This window comes from Neophocaena asiaeorientalis, unplaced genomic scaffold (assembly GCF_003031525.2).
Source record: "Neophocaena asiaeorientalis asiaeorientalis breed wild unplaced genomic scaffold, Neophocaena_asiaeorientalis_V1.1 scaffold487, whole genome shotgun sequence".
Classification (NCBI taxonomy): Eukaryota; Metazoa; Chordata; class Mammalia; order Artiodactyla; family Phocoenidae; genus Neophocaena; species Neophocaena asiaeorientalis.
In genome coordinates, this window is record NW_020173398.1 from 1,725,734 (window position 1) to 1,752,314 (window position 26,581).

The 26,581-nt window shown below is 35.7% G+C and overlaps 1 protein-coding gene and 1 non-coding gene across 2 annotated transcripts in view; one reads left to right on the plus strand and one right to left on the minus strand.

Annotated features, from left to right (window-relative positions):
• Positions 1-26,084, plus strand: part of IPO8 (importin 8) — a 69,667-nt gene extending 43,583 nt beyond the window's left edge. The window contains exons 20-25 of the mRNA XM_024747141.1: positions 2,500-2,595; positions 12,311-12,531; positions 14,812-15,017; positions 20,204-20,407; positions 22,871-22,987; positions 24,081-26,084. Coding sequence (XP_024602909.1) covers positions 2,500-2,595; positions 12,311-12,531; positions 14,812-15,017; positions 20,204-20,407; positions 22,871-22,987; positions 24,081-24,178 — 942 coding nt within the window. The 3' untranslated portion in view covers positions 24,179-26,084. The remainder of the gene's footprint in view (positions 1-2,499; positions 2,596-12,310; positions 12,532-14,811; positions 15,018-20,203; positions 20,408-22,870; positions 22,988-24,080) is intronic.
• On the minus strand, positions 21,913-21,984 carry TRNAW-CCA (transfer RNA tryptophan (anticodon CCA)). Its single transcript has one exon. It is a non-coding gene; the product is annotated as a tRNA-Trp (tRNA).
• Positions 26,085-26,581: the final 497 nt, after the last annotated feature.

Genomic DNA, 26,581 nt, shown 5'->3' on the forward strand with positions numbered 1-26,581 from the left:
GGATTGGAAGGGGGTCCTCTATTACAAATGTCCCCAACATTTTTGGCAGCAGGGGACTGGTTTCGTGGAAGACTGTTTCTCCACGGACCGGGGGCGGGGTGGGGGAATGGTTTGGGGATGATTCAAGCACATCATATTTATTGTGCACTTTATTTCTATTATTATTACATTGTAATAGGTAATGAAATAATTATACAACTTACCATAATGCAGAATCAGTGGGAGCCCTGAGCTTGTTTTCACCTGCCACTCACTGGTAAGGTTTTGATATGAGTCTGCAAGCAATTGATTTATTATGGTCTCTGTGCGGGCAAACCTGTCTGCTAATGATGATCTTTTTTTGCAGCCGCTCCCCAGTGCTAGCATCACTGCCCCAGCTCCACCTCAGATCATCAGGCATTAGATTCTCATAAGGAGCCTGCAACCTAGATTCCTTGCATGCGCAGTTCCCAGTAGGGTTCACGCTCCTGAGAATCTAATGCCACCGCTGATCTGACAGGAGGTGGAGTTTAGGCGGTAATGCGAGCGATGGGGAGCGATGGGACCAGTGGACCGCTACTGGTCCGTGGCCTGGGGGGTTGGGGACCCCTGCTCTATTATGATCTCCTTCCAGAAAACCAAACCATTAATTGCAACAAGTACTGCTCCCAGTTAGACCAACTGAAAGCAGCCCTCAACGAAAAGCGTCCAGAATTAGTCAACAGAAAACACATAATCTTTCATCAGGATAACGCAAGAGCACATGTTTCTTTGATGACCCGGCAAAAACTTACAGCTTGGCTGAGAAGTTCTGATTCATCTGCTCTATTCACCAGACTTTGCACCTTTGGATTTCCATTTATTTTGGTATTTACAAAATCTCTTAATGGAAAAAATTTCAATTCCCTGGACTGTAAAGGCTGTAAAAGGCACCTGGAATAGTTCTTGGCTCAAAAAGATAAAAAGTTTTGGGAAGATGGAATTATGAAGTTGCCTGAAAAATGGCAGAAGGTAGTGGAACAAAAGGGTGAATACGTTATTCAGTAAAGTTCTTGATGAAAAATGTGTCTTTTATTTTTACTTAAAAAACTGAAGACACTTTTTGGCCCACCCAATAGCGTTTCTAAAAACACAGCTCGTAAATGGTGGAACTAGGATTCAGACCAAAGCATTCTGGTTCTAGAGCCCACATGTTTAGAATCTAGATCTAGAAACACTGCTCTTGAGGTAGAATTTTAAGTTTATGTAAATAGGGTTGGTTCTTGGTTTTGCTAGCTACCTGCTTATGTTTCAGCTCACTGATCCATCTGTTTTCCAGCTTCTGCAATTTTATAGCTGTCTGTTTTTTCCTTTATCTCTGTCTTTGTGGATATATGCCTCTAAAATATCTTTACCTTTATTCTAATGGCCTTTGAGAAGGGATAAAATTGAATGGCGATGTTCAATCTGTCATCTTTATCTGGAATATCTTTTAAATTCAGTTTTCTTAAATTGTATTTGTCTAGGAAATTATCCAGGTCATCTAAGTTTTCAAATATATAAGGAATATAATATTGTTCATAGTATTCTCATTTTTAATCTTTCCTTTATCTGTATTTATGTCTTTCATAATGTTATAAAATTTTGCTTTCTTTGCTTTTTAAAAATAATTTTGGCAAAATTCTACTTAAGTCTTTTTTTAATGAATCTATTTTTGATTTCTGTTTGTTTTACCTCTTTTTGTTTATATTCCTAATTTCTATCTTACTTTTATTGTCTGGGTTAAGTCTGTTCTTTTTCTTATGTCTTGTGTTTGAACCCTTATTAATTTTTCCATATTTCTTTATTTCTAATATAAGCATGCCTCTACTCTATAAACCTCTCTTCTGGGAACCTTATTATAAGGCTGCCGTATTAGGTGTATGAACATGTGCACTGTATAATTGTTCATATCAGTGAAAATACAGAATTGACATTAGGGGAACAGGCTGGTAAGCTTTGTTATACTCATCTTCTGTAATACTGTATAGTCCTAAATGGTTATAATGTCTATGGAAAGTAGTTCAAATTATGAAGTCCAAATGAGGAAATTAAAAGGTGTGTAATATTAAATTTATGGTTTCATTATGAAAAATGGGTGCATATAGACAGGAATTCAAAAGGAACAGAAAAACACAGGGTTTATTTAATTGTTTAAGAAGAAGGTTATTTTGTTTTCTTTTGATTTCATTGTATTTTATTGTTTTGATGCATTACATAAAGGGAAGCTTCATTTGTCTAGACAGTTAACTCATATAGCCTATTTTATTAATCCAAAGTTAAATAAGTGAATTATTACACCTTATAAGGAATCAGAGTAGATGAAGAAGATAGATGAACTTCATTTTGAACCTCCTTCTCTGGGTTGGCAAGGTAAACTTATGACTCAAGCAATGCTGAGATTCTAATGGCTGAATTTTTATGTGATGTTTACTTCATGTAGACTTGATTAAATTTTTTGCAATTCCTATTTACTGCTGAGTGAAATTTTAATTACTGCAGGTACTATGTGGAGATGCAGGAGAAGATGCAGAATGTCATGCAGCCAAACTTCTTGAAGTCATCATTCTTCAGTGCAAAGGAAGGGGAATTGATCAGGTAATATATGTATAGAAAACATCCTACTTGATGTTTACATTTAAAATGTGCATGTCTGATTGATGTTTATATTGTGATGGAAAATTACAAAGATAGCCTATAGTTTGTGTTTACTGGTAGAAATCCTATGACAAAAATACCCAATGCAATTTGGCATCATATTTAAGAAATCATTGCTAAATTCAAGTTCACAAAGATTTTCCTCTAAGAGTTTTATGGTTTTAGCTCTAACATTTAGGTCTTTAATTCATTTTGAGTTAATTTTTGAATATGGTTTGTGGAAGGGGTACAAATTCATTATTTTCCACGTGGATATCAAATTGTCTCAGCACCATTTGTTGGAAAAAACCTATTCTTTCCCCATTGAATTATCTTGACACACATTGTGAAATCAATTGACTGTAAATGTGAGGATATATTTCTGGATTCTCATTCAGATTTAATTAATTTTTTTGTCCTTAATCCAGGACTGCAGTATCTTTATTACTGTAGCTTTGTAGTAAGTTTTGAAATTAGGAAGTTTGTGTCCTCCAATTTTGTTCCTATGTAGGATTGTTTTGGCTATTATGGTCCCTTGAATTTCCATATGAATTTTAGGATTAGCTTGTCAATTTGAGCAAAGAAGCCAGCTGGGATTGTGATAAGCATTGTGCTAAATCTGTAGATCACTTTGGGAAGTATTGTCACTTTGAGAATATTTAGTCTTTCAATCCCTGAACATGAGATGTCTTTCCTTTTATTTAGGTCATCTTTAATTTTTTTCAAAAATGTTTTGTAGTTTTCAAGTACAAGTTTCTTTCATTAAAGTCTTCATAAAATATTTCATCCTTTTTAATGCTGTTATAAATGGTATTGTTTTCTTAATTTTATTTTCAAGTTGTTTATTGCCTGTGTTTAGAAATACACTTTTTCTATATTTATGTTGTTTCTTGCAACCTTGCCGAATTGCTTTATTAGTTTTAATAGAGTTTCAGAGAATTTCTTAGGATTTTCTGTACACAAGGTCATCTCATCTGCAGATAGAGTTTTACCTTTCCAACTTGGGTGCGTTTATTTTTCTTGCCTAACTGCCTTGGCTAGAACCTTCAGTGCAATGTTGAATAGATGTGGCAAGAGGAGACATTTTGTCTTGTTCCTGATCTTAGGGGGCGAAGTATTCCTTTCACCATTAAGTCTGATGTAAGCTGTACGTTTTTCATAGATGTTTTTTATCAGATTGAGTGTGTTCCTGTTTATTCGTGGTTTGTTGAGTCTTTTGATCATGAAGTCGTGTTGAATTTTATCAAATGCTTTTTCTGCATCTATTGAGATGATCATGTGGGTTTTGTCCTTTATTCTGTTGATACGGTGTTTTGCTTTAATTGATTTTCAGATGTTAAATCAACCTTGAATTCCTGGTGTAAATCCTTCTTGATCATGGAGTATGATCCTTTTTATATATTTCTAGATTTAGTTAGGTGGTATTTTTTTAAAACTATTTTTGTACCTGTATTTATAAGAGATACTGATCTGTAATTTTTTTTTTCTTGTGGTATCTTTGTCTGGCTTTGGAATCAGAGTTATGCTGGCCTCGTGTGGAATGAGTTGGGAAGTGCTCCCTCCTCTTCTATTTTTTGGAAGAGTTTCTGAAGGTTGGTGTTTTTTAAATGTTAGAATTTAGCAGTGAAGCCATCTTTGCCTGAGCTTTTTTTGTGGGTAGTTTTAAAATTACCAATTCAATCTCATTATTTGTTATAGGTCTACTTGTATTTCTATTTTTTTTTTTTTCTCTTTTTTTGTGGTACGTGGGCCTCTCACTGTTGTGGCCTCTCTCGTTGCGGAGCACAGGCTCCAGACACGCAGGCTCAGCGGCCATGGCTCACGGGCCTAGCCACTCCGTGGGAGTGGGATCTTCCCGGACCGGGGCACGAATCTTTTTGAGTTAATGTAGGAGTTTGCATCTTTCTAGGAAGTTGTCCATTTCATGTAAATTAACTAATTAGTTGGCATGCAATTCATAATATTTCATTATATTTCTTTTTGTTTTTGTAGGTTGGTAATAATGACCCCGTTTTTTTCTTGATTTTAGTAATTATTATCTTTTCTTTCTCTCGCTCTCTTATTTCCCCCTTTTGTTAGTTGAGGTAGAGGTTTGTCAATTTTGTTCATCTTTTCAAGGAACCAATTTATGATTTTGTTGTCTGTTTTTTTGTTTGCTATTTCATTAGTTTTTGCTCTAATCCTCATAATTTATTCCCTTCTACTTGCTTTGAGTTTAGCTTGCTCTTCTTTTTCCAGAGTCTTGAGGTGGAAGTTTAGGTTATTAGATTGAGATATTTCTTCTTTTTTAATATAGAGATTGATAGCTATAAATTTCCCTTTAACCAGTGCTTTAGCTACATTCATAAGTTTTGGCATGTGTTCATATTCATTCATCTCAAAATATGGCCTTATTTCCCTTGTGCTTTATTCTGGACCCACTGGTTATTTAGGAGTGTGTTGTTTAATTTCCATACGTTTGTGAATTTACCAGAATTCTTTCTGTTAATGATTTCTAATTTTACTCCATTGTAATTGGAGAACATACTTTGTGTGATTTCATTCCTTTTAAATTTATTGAGGCTTATTTAATGGCCCTGCATATAGTCTGTCCTGGAGATTGTTCCATGTGCACTTGAGAATAATATGTACTTTGCTGTTATTGGGCTGAGTGTTCTATAGATGTTTGTTAGATCTAGTTGGTTTATAATGTTGATTAAGTCTTTTATTTTTTGCTGATCTTCTACCTAATTGTTCTATTTGTTATCAAAAGTGAAGTATTAAATTCTCCAACTGTTATTGAATTATCTAGTTCTCCCTTTATTTCTGTCAGTTGTTGTTTCATGTATTTTAGGGCTCTGTTATGTGTATGTATGTTTATAATGGTTTTATCTTCCTGATGAATTGACCCTTTTATCATTAAAATTGTCTCTCTTTATCTCTAGTAACACTTTTTGTTTGTTTTGATGTTGTTTTTGTCTAATATTAGTATATCCATTTCAGCTTTCTTATGGTTGCTGTTTGCATGATATATCTTTTCCATTCTTCTACTTTCAACCTATTTGTATCTTTGAATTGACCCATTCACATTTACTGTTGTTACTTTTACACATAGATTCAATCTGTCATTTTATTTTTTATTTATATGTCTCATGTTTTGTTGTTGTTCCCCTATTCTTTCTTTACTGCTTTCTTTTGAATTAAGTACATATTTTCTAATGTCACATTTTAATTCCTTTAATTTTTTTCCCACTATTCTAAACATTTTTCTTAGTGGCTGCTCTAGGGCTTACCATATATACCTTACCTTATCAGAATATACTTCAGATTGAGATTAACCTAATTTTTAGTGAGATATAGATGCATTACTCTTATATAGCTCTATTTCCTCTCCCCCCTTTTTGTACTACTGCTGTCATATATGTTGCATCTATATATGTTATAAATCCAACAATACACTGTTTGTAATTATTTCTATTTGTAATTTTATTTCAAAGAAGCTAAGAAAAAAGGCAACCACGTATATATCTACAGGTATATACTTGTTATATTAGCCTTCTTATTTACCATTTCTCAGTTCTCTTTATTTGTTTGCTGTGGGTTGAAGTTACCATCTGGTGTCATTTCCTTATTCCAGTAGAATCTTGCTTCTACATCCTTTGTATTGTTAATGTTGAATATATTACATTTTATAGTTTCAACAATACAATTATAACATGTTATTTTATGTGATTGCTTTTTAAAACAGTTAAGAAAGTGAAAGAAATACTATTTTTACTATTTTTTATAATTACATAATTACCTTTACTGGAGTGTGTGTGTGTGTGTGTGTGTGTGTGTGTGTGTGTGTCTTTCTTTGTCTTTGAATTACCCTCTGGGTCACTTGCTTTCAGCCCGAAGAACTTCCTTTAGTATTTCTTGTAGGATAGGTCTGCTAGCAATGAGTTCTGTTTTTTGTTTTTTTTTTTCCTGAGAATGTCTTTATTTCATCTTCAGTGAGGTTGAGGTCTGAAGGTATTAGTTCTGTTCTAGGCAAGTAGCATTGGGAGTGGAAGATTAGAACAAGATTCATAGTGGGAGTCATTGCAGACATTGCATAGAAAACACCAGAAAAAATAAGACATAAGATGAGGACAGGGAGAAGCCTGTGAGCACAGGTTTACCTTGGAAAATAGATGATCTTTTTCACAGAAACAGAAAGTGTAGATACCAGGAGATGGGAATAGAGTGATATTACTCAAATGGTGACCATCTAATGGTGTCAGTAGGTGTTCATAAAAAAGTGTATTCAATGGTCTGGGGAAAACTGGATAAAACAAAATTCATTTCATTATTGCTTGAATTCTTAGTGCCTTTATCTGGAAATGTGCCTAAAGGAGTGGTTAGTATTCTGTGTTTTCCAAATTAATTAACAGTGGAATCTTTTTGTTTTCCAAACCCAAGGAACATCTATTAACCGTTGTGACAGTGCCGTTTAGATAATGCTGATATAGAGATCTGTCTTGAGGTAGAAATAAGGGATGTGGAAGCTTAAGTCCAATGGCTTTATTTTTGCAGTTAAATAGGAAGAGTTGTAGAAAATGAAAAAAGTTGAAATTTCAGTTTGGAGGAGTCTAGTAAGTAGTAAAGAAAAATTGAATAAAAGAATTGCTTTTAGCTGGATAGACTCATTTGAAGTTAGCAAGTAAGAATTTCATATGTCATGTATGTACAGTGGGTTTCTACTCCTAAAACTGGGTTGTTAGAGGGATTGGAAAGTTGGTACCCGAGCATTTCTATGTCAGAAAGTTAAGTGAGTTAACTCACTGTCTAATGTTAGTGAAGTTACCATTACTGTGCTGAAGGATTGTAATGCCTTAGAATTAAATTCCTCAATATTTCCTGTAAATTGGTAGTTAGATCTAGAGATTTGGTTGGATTCAATTGTGATTGTTTTGGCAAGAATACTTCATAGGTGGTGGTGTGTATTTCTACTAGGGACAGAATGGTTGTCTCTCGTCTTATGATCTTAGTGCTGTTGGTGATGATATTCTAATTCTGTCATTCCTTCTTCATTTATGAGTGGAATTACTTCTATGAAGAGAAATGTTTTCTCATCAATTATTAGATTACTCTGAGGAATAGTTTGAGTATTTGCCTTTATTTGTCATGACTGAGACAATATGTTGTTTCCTTGTGCTCCATCTTTGGAGCATCCTCCAAAGATGACCAGTGAGGTGTTTTTTATTTTTTGGCTTTTTAGTATTATTTGACCTTATAGATTCAAATTTATTTGATACACATCAAATATATTCAGTATATTTAAGGTGTACAAAGTTCTTTCAACTTAGGCCAGTGGGAGCCTCTTGAGTTTGACATATGAGTGCTTTTGACCTGACTCTCATAGCCTTTGGAAGTTTTCTGCTATCTGGTGTGGTTAGATGTTCCAGTTTCATCTTGTACATTTCCTGCCCTACCCTGGGAAATGGTATTCCAAGACTGCACAAGGGATATTCCTTGCTATTGAGTAGGTTTTTATTTCCACAAAAGAGAACCAGGAAATACATATTATATTAAGATTAATGCATCATTAGTAGACACAGATATTTCCAGTTCAAATTTCGGACTACATTATTTTTACTTAACCTAATTGATCCTAATCAGTATCTCCCACACCCAAAATCCTGGTTCTCATCATAATTACTCACTTACTTTACCCCACTAATATGTATATATTATCACCAACATATGATCACTATTAACAGTTTAAGATTTTTTAGTAGCTCCTTCTATCTCAAGGGTCTATTCATATGCTAGGGATATTTATAGCCAAACAAGTCAAATCATAAAGTTTAAAGTAATTTAACATAATCCCTGTTTGTTTGATTATTTATTTCATTTTATTTTAACTTTTAGGGATTGCTTAAATTTTTTGTGAATATAACATATGCGAAGTCTAAAGTCTAATTTACAAAACAAGGTATATTCAGGGAAATCTAGCTTCCATTCCTGTCCCCTCTACCATTACTTTCTTTCCCCATTTCTACTCTCCCCCCACCCCCCAGTTTTTAGTTCATCCTTTCATTTAAAAACAAAAAGCAAATAGTTATATCCATTCTCTCCTCACCTTCTTAAACAGTAGCATACTAAACATATTTTTTTCCATCTTGCCTTCTTCACTTAATAATATATCTTGCAGATCACTCCATAGTGGTATATGGAGGTATTCTGCATAATCAATCCCCATAATTGACTTTATTTTAATATAAACGGATACTTTTAGTTTTACTAATTTTGAAACCTCAAAGTTTCTTTGTATTCTTAATGGCTCTGCATGTAATAGTAGATATTTGTTAAAATGAAGCTTTGTTATTAAAACATATCAAAAAGTTTTTCAAACTTAGTTTACATTTTCTTTTGGCTTCATTGATTCACAATAATTATTTAACTGTAGTAATAATTTTTAATAGAGCCTATGTCCTATATATGCTCTATATCAGAATATGAGACAAAATCAATAGAGTTAATCAGACTAGTCATTTCTTTATAAAAATCTCAATCTTAAAAGTACCACATGTAGTCATGTGTTTTGATATTATATATTATCCTAAACAAGTCTAGTATTCTGATACTAATGTACTTACAGTTTGGCTTACTAAAGGAAACATATTGAATTTGTCTCAAATTTTTACATGAAACTCTGATTATTTTTTAATAGATTTTATTTTTCAGAGTAGTTATAGACTCTCAGAGAAATTGAGCAGAAGATACAGAGATATCTCTTGTACCACTTACCCCACACATGCATAGCCTTCCCCATTATCAACATCTCCGCCAGAGTGGTGCATTGGTTATAACTGATGAACATACTGACACATCATTATCACCCAGAGACCGCAGTTTACACTAGGGTGTACTCTTGGTGTACACACTTTATATGTTTGGACAAATGTATAATGACATAGTATCATGCAGACCAGTTTCACTACACTGCCCTAAAAACCCTCTGTATTCCACCTATTCATCCCATTCTCCCCTGAAACTTTGATTTTTAAAGTTTAATTTAAAAATGAACTTATATTAAGACCTCAGAATTTTATTTTACACAAATCATTTTAGCCCATCCCTTTTAAAGAATTGAACTATAGTTGCTGTACAATATTGTATAAGTCACAGGTGTGCAATATAGTGATTCACAATTTTTAAAGGTGTACTCCATTTGTAGTTATTATAAAATATTGGCTATGTTTCCCATGTTGTACAGTATATCCTTGTAGCTTATTTTATACCTAATAATTTGTACCTCTTACTCCTCTACCCCTATATTGCACCTCCCCCTTCCCTCTCCCTGCTGGTAACCCCTAGTTTGTTCTCTATATCTGTGAGTCTACTTCTTTTTTGTGATATTCACTAGTTTGTTGTATTTTTTAGATTCCACATGTAAGTGATATCATACAGTTTTTATCTTTCTCTGTCTGACTGATTTCACTTACCATAATGCCCTCCAAGTCCATCCATGTTGCTGCAAATGGCAAAATTTCATTCTTTATTATAGCTGAGTAGTATTTCATTGTGTATATATACCACATCTTCTTTTTTTACATCTTTATTGGAGTATAATTGCTTTACAATGGTGTGTTAGTTTCTGCTTTATAACAAAGTGAATCAGCTATATGTATACATATATCCCCATATCACCTCCTTCTTGGGTCTCCCTCCCACCCTCCTTATCCCACCCCTCTAGGTGGTCACAAAGCACCGAGCTGATCTCCCTGTGCTATGCACCTGCTTCCCACTAGCTATCTATTTTACGTTTGGTAGTGTATATACGTCTATGCCACTCTCTCACTTTTTCACAGCTTACCCTTCCCCCTCCCCATATCCTCAAGTCCATTCTCTAGTAGGTCTGTGTCTTTATTCCTGTCTTAGCCCTAGGTTCTTCATGACATTTTTTTTCTCTTAAATTCCATATATATGTGTGAGCATATGGTATTTGTCTTTCTCTTTCTGACTTACTTCACTCTGTATGACAGACTCTAGGTCTATCCACCTCATTACAAATAGCTCAATTTCGTTTCTTTTTATGGCTGAGTAATATTCCATTGTATATATGTGCCACATCTTTATCCATTCATCCGATGATGGACACTTAGGTTCTTTCCATCTCCAGACTATTGTAGATAGATCTGCAATGAACATTTTGGTACATGACTCTTTTTGAATTATGGTTTTCTCAGGGTATATGCCCAGTAGTGGGATGGCTGGGTCATATGGTAGTTCTATTTGTAGTTTTTTAAGGAACCTCCATACTGTTCTCCATGGTGGCTGTACCAATTCACATTCCCACAAGCAGTGCAAGAGTGTTCCCTTTTTTCCACACCCTCTCCAGCATTTATTATTTCTAGATTTTTTGATGATGGCCATTCTGACTGGTGTGAGAACCACATCTTCTTTATCCATTCACCTGTTGATGGACACTTAGGTTGCTTTCATATCTTGGCAATTGTAAATAATGCTGCTATGAACATTGGGGCACATGTATCTTTTTGAATTAGTGTTTTTGTGTTTGTTTTTTGGATATATACCCAAGTGTGGAATTGCTGGGTCATATGGTAGTAGTATTTTTAGTTTTTTGAGAAATCTCCATCTGTTTTCCACAGTTAGCCCATCCCTTTTAATTGAAAGTAACTGTTAGGAAATATTTCTAATAAAATTAAACAATATTGCACTTTAGAATTGGAGTCATAGGATTTTAATGTATGAAATCCACTATTTTTCTTCAGTCTTTTACTTATACCAACAGGAATTTTCTTTTTCAAAAATTTTATTGAGATATATTTGACATATAAAATTATCTTAATTTCAGGTATACAACATGATTCAGTATTTGTATATACAGTGAAATGATCATGACAATAAGTATAGTTAACACCCATCACCATACATAGTTAAAAATTTTTTTTTCTTGTGATGAGAGCTTTTAATGTCTACTTGTTCTTAGCAACTTTCAAATGTACAATACAGTAAGTATTCTTAAGTTTAGCCACCATGTCATTCATTACATCCCTATGACTTTTTTAGGAATTTTTTTCTCAAGCGAAATTCTGATCACATCATGCTTATTTTTAGTCTCTTTTTTTTTTTTTTTTTACACTTGACCCTTGAACAATGCAGGAGTTAGAGGTGTTGACCCTCTGCACAGTCAGAAATCCACGTATAACTTACAGTTGGCCCTGTGTATACACATTTTCTCCCTATCCACAGATTCAACCAACTGTGGATAGTGTAGTACTGTAGTATTCACTATTGAAAAAACCCTGCATTTAAGTGGATCCATATAGTTCAAACCTGCGTTGTTCAAGGGTCAACTGTATTTCGAATATGATTTATCAAAGAAAAATTCCACCCTAGTCATTTTAACTCAAACATGGAAGTGACTAAGTCTACATTTGGATTATTGCCATCATTTGAGTGTGGACTCTTGTAGAACAATCTTCAACTAAATGTAATCTTCACATAAAATGGAAGGAGACGTTTTGGCACTACTGTAGGACCTCTTTTTGGCCATTTAAGCTCTCTGGGTTTAATAATTCTCAAAATGATTTAAACAAGCAAACGTTTCACTGTCATTAAGAGTATCTGATTTATTGATAACACTTTACCAACATTCAGCTTTCTATAAAAGTTACTTGATTTCTCTTTTTCTTTTTTCCTCTAGTGCATTCCACTCTTCGTTCAACTTGTTTTGGAGAGATTAACCCGAGGAGTCAAAACTAGTGAGCTTCGTACTATGTGTCTTCAGGTTGCAATTGCTGCCTTGTACTACAACCCTGATTTGCTGCTACATACTTTAGAACGAATTCAGTTGCCTCACAACCCTGGACCTGTAACTGTACAGTTTATAAATCAGTGGATGAATGATACAGATTGTTTTCTTGGGTATGTATGTGTCTTTTCGATTTTACACTACATTTCTATTCTGGAAAGTTGACTTTTTAATATGTACATATAATAGCATATAAAGAAAGAATTTTTATATCTTAAGAATCATTATTTTTTATTTATTTTTGGCTGCTTCGCTGCTGCACGCAGGCTTTCTCTAGTTGCCGCAAGTGGGGGCTACTCTTCGTGGCAGTGCGCGGGCTTCTCGTTGCAGTGGCCTCTCTCCTTGCAGAGCGTGGGCTCCAGGCTCGTGGGCCTCACCAGCCATGGCTCGTGGGCTCCAGAGCACAGGCTCAGTAGTTGTGACGCACGGGTCCAGCTGCTCCGCGGCACATGGGATCATCCTGGACCAGGGCTCGAACCCACGTCCCCTCCACTGGCAGGTGGATTCCCAACCACTGGGCCACCAGGGAAGCCCTTTAAGAATTATTTTTAGTGCATTGTTAATATAATATTAAATTCTTAGAGAATTAAGAATGTGTTTCAGCAGTATAATCTAATGGAAAGAACGCAGGCTCTGAAAATTAGGTATAGCCATTCCCCGCTTGTTTTTGACTTATGTGTATTGCTATATCTCTAGGCAACAAGAATTAAGTGTCCACTTGGGTTCCATGACTATTAAGTGTCTATGGGTAACAACATTCTAAATAGAGTCATGTTTCTAAGGAGAGTACTGGTCTGGTAAAGATATAAAGACTTCAGTGGAGCCCGTTTTCAAATGTGAGGTCAGAAGATTGTTAGTTGTAGTCCTGGTCCTACCCTGGTAGGAGAGTTTGGCTTTATGTGAAGCACTCTCCTAGCTTCCCAGCATAGGAAAAGTGAGATCCTAAGTAGTAGTTATAGGCCCACCTCAAGTGACCCAACACATATAAGTGACCCTGTTGTGCTAGAATTTGAGCTAAATTGCTGATTAATTTTTTCAAAACATTAGAAATAACTAGTGTTCTTTTTAAGTTTTGTAAGTTATCATTTAGAAAAATTTACTGAGGGGAAAATAATTTCAACAGGAGTAGTTAGGACATTGCCAAGTGGTGGGGAGATGATGGAGGGGCTTGAATTAGGATGGTAGAAAAGGAATGGGGGAGCATATTTATAAGTTGCTATGTGTATTCTAATTTTTCTACTTGTAGGAGACTGGAATTTGTCCCTGATTTAGATTTCTTATTAAAGCTTTGAAAGGAAGAGCATACTTTAAAAAGAAATTGTGCTTAAAGTTATCTCTGACAAAGATTTAGAGAGTAGAGATTTAGTCATTCACAGTTATAGTTAGTAGCATCTATAAGCAATTTTCCAAAAACAGAAAATCCGTCTCAGCTATTGTATAGATTGGGCATGCTTGAATTGTGCTCCCTTGGATTCTTCAGAGCCCCACTCGATAACCATCTTCTGTACTATGATCCATTTGACACCTGGTGTACACTACTAGTTAGAGGCTACATGGATGAGAAAGTCACCAGGTCAAGCACAGTCCCTGTTACAGTATACTATACTTTGACATTAGTAACTTGAATCAATCAAGCAATGGAAATAATGAAGAATAATAGAAGCTAGTAATATATTTGTCATTGGGTTTGTTGTATATTACTCTCATTTTGAATCCCTGCCAGTGAATTTTTTGTTCATGCCTGCAATTTTAAGTGTTATACTAATATAGAAAATCTTTTAATTCTTAATATTTTTAGTTTTAAACAATTTAGAAGAAGCATTCATACAAAAATGTGTGTAATGTATATTGGTCAAACATTTTTCCTTCAGAATTAAATTTTCCTTATCCTGTTTTACAGAACAGGACATTTAATGTTTTACTTATTAGCTATTACATTCAGCTTACTGGATGCTGAGTTTGTGGAGGAACTTTTGGCACCTGGGGTTAGTATACAGTGCCAAGATACCTTGTAGACCAATCCAATGAAGACAAAGTCTAAGGGACTCCTCATTTTTTCCATTGGATAGGAATTTTATGCTATCGTATACAGGTATTCTTGTTTTAATAAAAGTTGTTACGCTAAGGCCCAGATACAGCATTTGTATTATCATAAATTGATATTACACAAGATTCCCCATATTAATTGCAGACTCCCATAGCTCTTTGATGATGATAATTGGTTTACAAAACTTGATTTACATAGGATTTCATATAGTACAAAATGGAGATACCTCTGTGTAACTCCAGTGAATGAACCTTAGAGTACACCTTGGACATTTCTTTTTGTAATTTCTTCGGAATTTGTTCTCATTTCTCATGTGCACATTTTTTTTCACCTTTATAATTTGTAGGCATCATGACCGGAAGATGTGTATAATAGGACTGAGTATTCTTTTGGAACTGCAAAATCGACCTCCTGGAGTAGATGCTGTGGTGGGACAGATTGTGCCCTCAATTCTTTTCCTTTTCCTTGGCCTAAAGCAGGTCTGTGCTACCAAACAACTGGTAAACCGGGAAGATCACTCAAAAGCAGAGAAAGCTGATATGGAAGAAAATGGTAAAGTGTTCTAATTGAAATGAATGCTAGAATTGATTGTGATTTGAGTATGAGTTTTCTTTGAGTTTAAGTCTATTTGGAAACATTAAACAAGTGTACATTTCTTGGCCTGTTAACACGTTTAACAAATATTTTGGGTTTGTTTGACTTAATTATAGTAGTTCCTTCTTACCACAATTTTGGTTTCATGGTTTTAGTTGTCTAAAAATATTAAATGGAAAATTCTAGGAATAAACAATTCATAACTTTATTTATCTATTTATTATTGAAGTATAGTTGATTTACAATATTATGTTAGTTTCAGGTGTACAACATACATAGTGATTCACTGTTTTTATAGATTATACTCTGTTTAAAGTTATTATAAAATGTTGGCTGTATTCTGTGTGCTGTACAATATATCCTCGTGCTTATTTATTTTATATTTAGTAGTTTGTACCTCTTAATATTCTACTCTGTTTTACCCCTCCCACTTCCCTCTCCCCAACGGTAACTACTAGTTTTTTCTCCGTATCTGTGAGTCTGTTTCTGTTTTGTTATATTCATTTGTTTCTTTTATTTCTTATATTCCACATATAAGTGTGACATACAGTATTTGTCTTTCTCTGACATACTTCATTAAGCATAATATCCTCCAGGTCTATCCATGTAGTTGCAAATGGCAAGATTTCATTCTTTTTTATGGCTGAATAATATTCCATCACGTATCTCACCACATCTTCATTATCCATTCATTTGTTGATGGATATTTGGGTTGCTTCCTTATCTTGGTTGTTGTAAATAGTGCTGCTGTGAACTTTGGCGTGTGTGTATAGTCCTCCAGGTCTATCCATGTTGTTGCAAATGGCAAGATTTCATTCTTTTTTATGGCTGAGTAATATTCCATCACGTATCTCACCACATCTTCATTATCCATTCATTTGTTGATGGATATTTGGGTTGCTTCCTTATCTTGGTTGTTGTAAATAGTGCTGCTGTGAACTTTGGCGTGTGTGTATCATTTTGAATTAGTGTTTTTGTTTTCTTTGAATATATATCTAGCAGTGAAATTGCTGGATCATACTTTCAGTTTTTTGAGAAATCTTCATGTTGTTTTCCGTAGTGGCTGCACCAATTTACATCCCCACCAACAGTGTGCAAGGGTTCCCTTTTCTCCATATTCTTGCCAACATTTGTTATTTGTTGATAGCCATTCTTACTAAGAGGGATGAGATGATATCTCATTGTGGTTTTGATTTGCATATCTCTAATGATCAGCAATGTTGAACGTCTTTCATGTGCCTGTTGGCCATCTGTATATCTTCTTTGGAAAAATGACTATTCAGGTCTTCTGCCCATTTTTTAATTGGGTCATTTAGTTTTTTGACATTGAGTTGTGTGAGCTGTTTATATATTTTGGATATTAACCCCTTATTGTAGCATATCATTTGCAAATATTTTCTCCAATTTATAGGTTGTCTTTTCATTTTGTCGATGGTTTCCTTTGCTGTGCAAAAGTGTTTAAATTTAATTAGGTCCCATTTGTTTATTTTTGCTTTAGTGTCCTTTGCCTTAGGAGACCCCCCCCAAAAATACTGTTACAATTTATGTCAAAGTGTGTTCTGGGGCTTCCCTGGTGGCACAGTGGTTGAGAGTCCACCTGCCAATGCAGGGGACACGGGTTTGTGCCCTGGTCTGGGAAGATCCCACATGCCGCGGAGCAGCTGGGCCCGTGAATGAGAAAATGTTCTAATCTCATTCTTTTGCATGTAGCTGTCCAGTTTTCCCAGCACCACTTATTATTGAAGAAACTGATATTCCCCATTGTATATTCTTGCCTCCTTTGTCATAGATGAATCAACCCTAAACACAGGAGTTTATTTCTGGGCTGTCTATTCTGTTCCATTGATCTGTGTGTCTGTTTTTGTGCCAGTACTATACTGTTTTGATTACTGTAGCTTTGTAGCATAGTCTGAAATCAAGGAGCATGATACCTCCAAGCTCTGTTCTCTTTTGTCAAGATTGCTTTGGCAATTCAGGGTCTTTTATGGTTCCATATAAATTTTAGGAAGATTTGTTCTAGTTCTGTGAAAGATATCATGGGTATTTTGATAGGCTTTAAATCTATGGATTGCTTTGGGTAGTATGGATTTTTTAAATGATATTCTTCCAATCCATGAACATGGGATATCTTTCTGTTTCTTTGTATCATCTTTCGTTTCCTTCATCATTGTTTTATAATTTTCAGAGTAGAGGTCTTTCACCTCCTTGGTTAAGTTTATTCCTAGGTTTTTAATTCTTTTTGATGCAATTTTAAACAGGATTGTTTTCTTGCTTTCTCTTTCTGCAACTTTACTGAATTCATTTATTAGTTCTAAAAGCTTTTCAGTGGAGACTTTAGGGTTTTCTGTATATAGTATTTTGTCATCTGAAAATAGTGACAGTTTTACTTCCCTTCCAACTTGGATGCCTTTGATTTCTTTTTCTTGTCTGATGGCTGTGGCTGGAATTTCCAATAGTATGTTAAATAGAAGTGGCGAGAGTGCGTATCCTTATCTTTAGAGGAAAATCTTTTAGCTTTCACTGTTGCGTATGATGTTAACTGTAGGTTTGTCATAAATGGCCCTTATTATGTTGAGATATTTTCCCTCTATACCCACTTTGATGAGAGTTTTTGTCATGAATGGATGTTGAATTTGGTCAAATGCTTTTTATGTAGCTCTTGTGATGATCATGTGATTTTTATCCTTTCTTTTTTTTTTTTTTAATGTGGTGTATCACACTGATTGATTTGTGAATATTGAATCATCTTTGCATCCCTGGAATAAATCTCACTGGATCGTGGTGTATCATCCATTTCTATAAATTGTTGAGTTTGGTTTGCTAATATTCTGTTCAGGATTTTTGCATCTATATTCATCAGAGATATTGGCCTGTAACTTTCTTTTTTTGTTGTGTCTTTGTCTGCTTTTGGTGGCCTCATAGGATGAACTTGGGTTCTCTTCCGTTTTTTGGAATAGTTTGAGAAGAATAGGTATTAGCTTTTCTTTATACATTTCATAGAGTTCTCATGTTAAACTGTCCAGTCCTGGACTTTTGTTTGCTGGGAGTCTTTTTATTATGAATTCAGTTTCACTGCTAGTGATCTCTTTATTCAGATTGTCTATATCTTCCTGACTGGGTCTTGGAAGATTTTATGTTTCTAAAAATGTTTCCATTCCTTCTAGGTTGTCTAATTTGTTGGCATATAAATATTTGTAGTATTCACTTATGATTTTTTGGTATCCCTGTGATATCAGTTGTAATTTCTCCTCTTTCATTTCTTGTTTTATTTGTTTGGGCCCTCTCTCTTTTTTTTTTTTACAACCACTGCACCACCAGGGAAGCCCTTTTTTTGCATTTTTAAAAAAACATCTTTATTGGAGTATAATTGCTAAACAATGGTGTGTTAGTTTCTGCTTTATAACAAAGTGAATTAGTTATACAGATATATATGTCCCCATCTCTTGTTTCTTGAGGTAGGCCTGAATTGCTATAAACTTCCCTATTAGAACTGCTTTTGCTGTGTCCTGTAGATTTCAGAAAGTTCTGTTTTTATTTTCATTTGTCTCAAGGTATTTTCTGATTTCCTCTTTAATTTCTTCATTCATCCATTGGTGTTTTAGTAGCATGTTGTTTAGTCTCCATATGTTTATGTGTTTCCCATTTTTCTACCTGTAATTGATTTCTAGTTTCATACTGCTGTGGTCAGAAAAAGTGTTTAATATAATTTCTTTCCCCTTAAATTTGTTGAGACTTGTTTTGTGGCCTAGCATGTGTTGTCTCCTGGAGAATGTTCTATGTTCACTTGAAAGAATGTGTATTCTGCCATTTTGGGATGTAATGTCCTGTAGATACCTATTAAGTACAACTGGTCTAATGTGTCATTTAAGACTACTGTTTCCTTATTGATTTTCTGTCTGGATGGTCTGTCCAGTGATGTAGGTGGGTTAAAGTTTCCTCCTATTATTGTATTTTTGTCAATTTCTCCCTTTATGTCTGTTAATATTTGTTTTATATATTTAGATGCATATATGTTAACAAATGTTATATTCTCTTCTTGTATCGATCCTTTTATCATTATATAATGCCCTTTTTTGTCTTTTGTTATAGCCTTTGTTTTAAAGTCTACTTTATCTGATATGCATATTGCTACCCCTTCTTTCTTGTTTCCATTGCATGGAATATATTTTTCCATCCCCTCACTTTCAGTCTGTGTGTGTCTTTAACTCTGAAGTGAGTCTCTTGTAATTGTTTATTTTGCTAAATATATGCAGACAATCACAGAATTTTTTTCAGTATGTTGCATTCTTTATAATTTCTCGCTTTGCTCTCTAATGGGTTATAATTATTATGACTTGAGGGAAATTTTCTAGTAATTTTCTAGTAATTTTCTAGTAAGTCAAAACTATGGTTTCTTGCATTATCCCTAAAACTACTTTGCAGTTGAATCCAGGTACTTCAGTATGGTGTGTTTTATAGAACTAGGTTTAGATTAATATTGACTGGTTTAGGTTTACTCCAGGTTTCTCCTCTTAGGTTGATTTCGTTCTGCATTTACTGTCTTCCGGTTATTTATAATACTGGACTAACTGCTTGGAACAGACCAACCCTGAAAATAGAAACTGAATCTATGGGGATATACAATTCAGCTTTCAATTTTTTTAACCCACATATAGCTAATTATTTTTCCTCTGTATTTCTATATTTTTCTGTTTCTATTAGCAGAAATGACCTCTTCATTTGAGCATTTCCGAGCAGTTCATAATCAACTTAGTTAATTGCTAAGAGACTCAAATTCTCAGTGGTAGGTCATTGTTATTTAAAACACATGCACTGAATACATAATCATTTTATGTCTTTTTTGACAAAAAAGTTAATTTGGGAATCTGTGGCTAAATAGTATATATTAATGGATGTGAAGCAGCCATAGTAAAACAGTAATAATGTTCATCTTTAGAGATAGAAATTGTTTTGAGTGAGGAGGATAAAGTCATTTTCAGTTTAGCAACTACAGTAAAGATAAGGTTTATTTTTATAATTTTACATAAAATCATTTGGTCATTTTTCCATTTCTGGAATGTCATTTATTATTTTTATTTTTTTTATGGAATTTATATTTTGTCCTTATGTGTTTGATTCCTTTTAAATAAATAATGGACTCACAGAAGAGATTTCGAGTGATGAAGAGGAGACGAATGTAACTGCTCAAGCAATGCAGTCAAATAATGGAAGAGGTGAAGATGAGGAGGAAGATGATGATGACTGGGATGAAGAAGTATTGGAAGAAACTGCCCTTGAGGGATTCAGCACTCCACTGGACCTTGACAATAGTGTGGATGAATATCAATTTTTTACACAAGCCCTGCTGAGTATGTTGTTACTCCCTGAATCTTCAGATATGTTTTTCATTTCCATCTATTAGAAGTTGTTTTGGGATCTTCCCCCAAGTTGGTTTAGATTCCCTTTAAATTTTTAATTTATTTTTAATTATAGAAATCCCCAAACATACACAAAATGAGAGCAAATAGCATAATGAAACATCCATCACCCAATCCCAGCAACCTTAATCGTTGTAAAGTGGCAGGGTGAGGCTGCAGGGTATCCTCACAAAAGTAATTACAGGCAAGAGTATCTGCATATATTGTTCATCCTCTAGATATGAATGGATAAGGATTTTTGCAGAATGAAGTATCTCACATATGTTGCTTAAAAATTGTGGCCATATTGGGGCTTCCCTGGTGGCGCAGTGTTTGGGAGTCCGCCTGCCGATGCAGGGGACACGGGTTCGTGCCCCGGTCTGGGAGGATCCCACATGCCGCGGAGCGGCTGGGCCCCTGGGCCACGGCCACTGGGCCTGCACGTCCGGAGCCTGTGCTTCGCAACGGGAGAGGCCACAACAGTGAGAAGCCCGCGTACCACAAAAAAAAATAAAAATAAAAATAAAAAATTGTGGCCATAAACTTATTAGCAATTCAGAATCCCCATGTGAATGAACAGAGTCCAATAGAGAGTAGATTTTTACTACATAAGCAATTTACCAATTTGTACAGCAAAGGACACTAGAAACTCAAAGATTGGGAGAAAATATTTGTCATGTACATGTCATAGGCTTAAGACCCACAGATTACAAAGGCCTTCTATAAATGAATAAGACCAATAACCCAGTAGAAGAATGAAAGATATAAATGGAAAACTTATAGAATTAAAAATAAATAATAAGCCAATGAAAGCATTTAGAAAATTATTATAAACAAATTATAATGAAAAAATCCCACTAAATAGGTTGTTTTATAGTTACATCATATTTCTCTGGTAATACCATAATTTAGCTTATTTCCACTGATGGACATATAAGATATTTCCAGGGTTTTTCTTTTTTACAAGCAATATTAAATTGAACATCCTTGTGTATAAAATATTGTTACTAACAAGGCAATGGTAGTGTAATATATTGACATTATTTAGTATGCCAGTGTATTGGTTGTTACAAATACCATTAATGAACCACCTCTATGATTTATTGAAATTCAGCCGGAACAAGAGGTAGAGAGTACAGGGAATGATATTCCAAAGCATGAGGAAGATAAGAGTGTAAATATGGAGACTGGGATGTGGAGGGTACGCTCTAAGGCAGTTACTTCCAGACCTGGGTGTGCATCATAGGCAACAAAGAAGCTCTTAGGTCTTGAGTAGGATCTCAGCATATGTATTTTGAAAATGCTCCTCAAGAGATAGGCAGCCAGTTTTGGCTCAGTCAGCATATAAGGACCACTGCTTAAAGTCTCTGTGAAGTAGTAAAATTGTACCAGCCTTGAAATCTGGTGGGTTTTTTTTTCCCTTTTTCTTTTTGGCTGTGCAGCATGCGGGATCTTATTTCCCTGACCAGGAATTGAACCTGTGCCCCCTGCAATGGAAGCAGGGGTCTTAACCACTGGACCACCAGGGAAGTCCCCCAGTCTTGAATTCTGGACTGAGATTGTCTTTATCCCATTTCCCATTAGAGTGTTTTTGAATGTTTTTCTGTAAAGAGGTGACCTTGGGGATATGATAATTTCCTTCAGGGGTATTATCTGATGATGATGTCCAAAAAGAACTGAAGGGGGCTAGACTCGGGAACCAAGGGTTAGGAAATTACTTTATTGATTTAGGAGTAATAGAGCCCTGGAGTGGGAGGATGGCATTTGATGGGACAAAGCGTATCAGTGAAAGACATCAAGAAAGCAGCACAGAATTGGATGTGGAGAGAGCATGATTAAAGATGTTAGGCATTTACAGTGGTTGACTAGGAGACTGATAGAACTAGTGATGGAAATGGGAGATAAGGAGGGTTTGGGAGGTAAAATATTAAATTTGGTTACAGTTGTACTGAGTTTGAGGTGAGCTATCCAAAGTAAAAGACCAGGAGGCTTAGGGAACAGTTTTGCCTAAATGTACAAATTTGAGTTTTTGGCATAGAAGTGATGCTGAAGGAGCAGGTAGCATAAGAATTCCTGAGGAAAATGGTAACAAGTGAGTAAGGTGTTTCCCAAGATCTGGATTTTAGGCAGCATTCATAGTTCGTAAAAACCCAGGAAGAAGAGGAGATGGGGAGGGAGCAGAGAACTAGGCAAAACAGATTTGTGATGTCCCAACCTTTCTTTATAGCCCCACGTGGGTCGAGTACTAAAGTGAGTACTCAGGAGTAATCCTTTGTTGGAATAAGTTTTATCACCTATTGTCTGTGATCATTTCATTGTAATCTGATTGTGTTATTAGTTATCCTCTGAAATAATAATTGTCATTGGACTCCTTTATTTTTCCTTCTCCCTCAACACACCCCCAAAATACAACAGCTGTGCAGAATCGGGATGCTGCCTGGTACCAGCTGCTGATGGCACCGCTCAGTGAGGATCAGAGGAGGGCGCTACAGGAGGTGTACACACTGGCCGAGCACCGAAGGACGGTAGCAGGTCAGCCAGCATGATTTCTAGATCGGAGTGCATGTGTCAGAGTGCCCGTATTCAGCTTTTATTTTACGAGCCTGGTGGCACCTAAATACTTTTCTAAAAATTGTTAGAGGCCAACCTTTCAAGATAATAAGGAATTATCATTATTGTATGATCTTTTTAATCATCCATGATATATTAGCTCTGTGAAACACCATGTGTTAATGTGTCTTTAATGGTGTTCTTATTCACACCCTTATCCTATTTTGGAGCCAAAGGTAAGATGTAAAGGTTGGGATGAATCTTGCTGAGGGGGAGTTAATCAGCTGGGTCACCCACCTAAACATCTAAACAACAGATGGGTCAAAAGCATTTTATGAATTCTTGCAGGGAGCTTGTATTCCTAGAAATTGAAATACTCTCCATTTCTATTTGTTGGGCTTTATGTGTTAGTGATTCTCGTTGATTTTCAGTTTTTGAGCTGGAGAAATTATTTTACACAGACGTTGTTATGGTCACTCCTAGAAATTAATGGAAGATTTTGTAATTACAGAAGTATTTTAGTGGGGAACATCATGGAATACGAATCTAGAGTTTAGAACCCAGGTTCTTCTGTTTGGATTTAGGCTTTAAGTCCTGTACAGATTCTGTATCGGCCCTCCTGATGTGAGAAGTCAGTGCCCTTTCAGCAATAAACACTAGCTTTGAGCCTTGTTTTTATTTTGCTCAGTTTTAGCAAATAGTCTTTCCAAGATAGAAAATATAACTACAGTCTTCCTTCGGTATCTGTGTGTGGGGGGGATTGTTTCCCTGACCTGCCTTGGATACCAAAATCTGAGGATGCTCACGTCCCCTGTTAAAATGGTGTGGTGCAGTGGGCCCTCTGTATCTGTGTGTTCCGTATCTGCTGGTTCTGCATCCCTAGACACCAAGATGATGGTACTTACTGACACGGGTTTATTAAAGGCTAATGTTCAATTGGGCAGAATAATTAATACCACGATTCACATTCCTTCACAGTACTAACTCTAAAGAATCTGGCCCCTTTGAGGTTATTTCCAACTTTGTCACCTTAAATACTCCTCTCTTTTCCCCCCTTTCTCTTGGCAAATGTTAGAGGCAAAGAAGAAGATTGAACAACAGGGAGGCTTCACCTTTGAAAACAAAGGAGTCCTCTCTGCATTTAACTTTGGGACTATGCCCACCAACAACTGAAAGAAGGAAGATCAACCGACCAAATGTCATCGCTACGTGGTACGTCAGCCGGAAGGAGAGGGTCAAGGGGACCCGGGGCTACTCTTTGTGCCACCTGCTGTGCCAGTTACTGCCTGGCGTCCGGCATCACCTTTCTCCACCCCTGCATCCCCTTTGACCTTTCTCACCCTGAAATATATATTTTAAGCAGCTACTGTAATGTATGAAATTAAAGAACAACAAAATCATTGGACTGCAAAGGACAAAGCATATGCTCCAAAGGATGAATGACCAAGGTGGTTTTAGAGGATTGGATGGAATTGCACGTCTCAGGTTTTGCCATGCAGAATCAATGGATTTATGCGAATAACAGTGCCTTCTGTTGTACATGAATTATCTGAAAAAATTTTTTTGGAGTGCATTGCAATTTTTTTTAAGGCATAAAACATATTTCTAGATAAATGTAAACCTTGGCTATATGTTGACTTATTCTGCATTTCACTATGTGAATTTACTGTTAGGACGTTAGCTACAAGTCACTCTGGTTTCAAAATCATCACTGCTCCCCTTGCTCTCCACTGCTGCTGGGGGTTTTCTTCAGGGGTTGTACAATATGCACTGGCTCTGGTTTTTCATAAGGTGTTTTTTCCTAAAGATGTGGCTTTCCTAAGAAGTGTCTTATTCTCTCTTCCATCATATTTTTCAGCCCTGAAAGGGGTGGTATTTCTTTTGAGTCAGCCTATATGAATATCGATTTCATTCATAACCTAATAAGTTCAGGACTCAAAAATTTCTTGGCAGCGAGTGGCAGGGACTCTTTTCATCACTGGAATTAACAATCAGTCCAAGTATATTCTGAATCATTCACTTAATTATGCAATTAATTGACAGTTATACTAAAGCACATTGGACTTCTATGAGAAAGGTGCTACATAAGCACACTGTCTTTCTGGATGGGGGCTTGCATTTTCAGTAACTTATCATTCCAGCTGTGTTGGACCTGGGTCCAAAACATTTTGTAACAATATTTTTTATCTAGGAAAAAGACCCAAGTAAGTCTTACTTCTTGCTTTCTCACACATCTGAATTTTCTCCTATCTAATCTGTCCTAGTTTTTATTATAGCTCAGTTTGGCTTCTTATATTTTTCAAGGGTTGGGGGTATCAGTCAGCTGCACTCTGACATGGTAATGATGCAAGATATCCCATGATAAATATCGCAGATGGAGGTTACAGCTGTTTTTCTGAACTGATTCAACACCAGAACATGGGTCACAGTGTTTTCATTCAGTAAAGCAAAAGTGAATTTTCAGAATTTAATATATTTCTGGATATGATACAGTTGTCCGTTTTTGTGAAATGTTTGCGGCTTATATTTTCCATCAGTCACTGGAGGAATTTTCTCCAGGTGTTTTCTATATTACCATCCCTTTTTAATATGAACTCTTTTTAGAATTTTAGGTTATTTAAGTAGTTTTTTACAGAAGTAGCCCAAGAAGCCATGAGTTTCAGAGTCAAATGATCCCCTGCTTTCTTCTGGCCCCTCTTCCCAAGGCATTGATGCTGAATGTGCCAGCTGGCGGTTAGAAGAGAAAGATGGTGTGGGGGAGACTGTAGACATCGTAAGCTTTGAAGCTCTTCTTTTTCTCCTCATGTCCCAAATGGTTTAATTTTAACATAAGTAACATGCCTTCACACTGGACTGTAAAAGGCATGTGATTTTATTTTTGTGATGTATTGTCTTCTGCAGTATTAAAGGGAAAGAAGTGTTAATGTGTATCATCCTATCTTGTTTTTGAAGCCAGGGTAGTTGTACAGTTTTGTTACCAGCAGTGCTAACCTGAATGTGATATGATTACCTTGGAAAGGCAGGAACTCATATGAATGTACTGTAAAATAAAATGCGGACTGATTCCTAGGATCTTGAACTCCTCTGTGTGAAATGTTTTCTGAAATGTGGAGGTGCTAAAGCAGGTGATAAAAACCCATCAGTGTGTGTTTTCCTGACTCCCGGGGACCTGGAGCAAGGTGACCGTAGGTCTGGGAGGGTAGCAAGGGCTCATCAGGAACAGCTAAAGACTGGGGAGTGGTTGGGGGCTAGAGCCCCCAACGAAGGTGTCCAAATAAGAGCTGCAGAAGCTCTGAAAAAGCAAGGTCATTCAACCACATCAACCTTGAAGGAAAGGAAAAAATGCCTGAGGTGGAGCCATTTTCTGATGGGCTGCCATCAAATTAGGAGTGGAATGGTAAGCGCCGGCCTTTTGATTCTCAGATGTTTACCTAGCATGAAAATAAGTTCCTCCTTCCCACCTCTAATTTATGTTAAGACCACACTGAACCAGTTAATTGTTAATCAGTGAAAATTCTAAAGAAAGAAAACAATGAAATTATGTCATTTATTTAATAGAGTGAATTACAGTGCAGT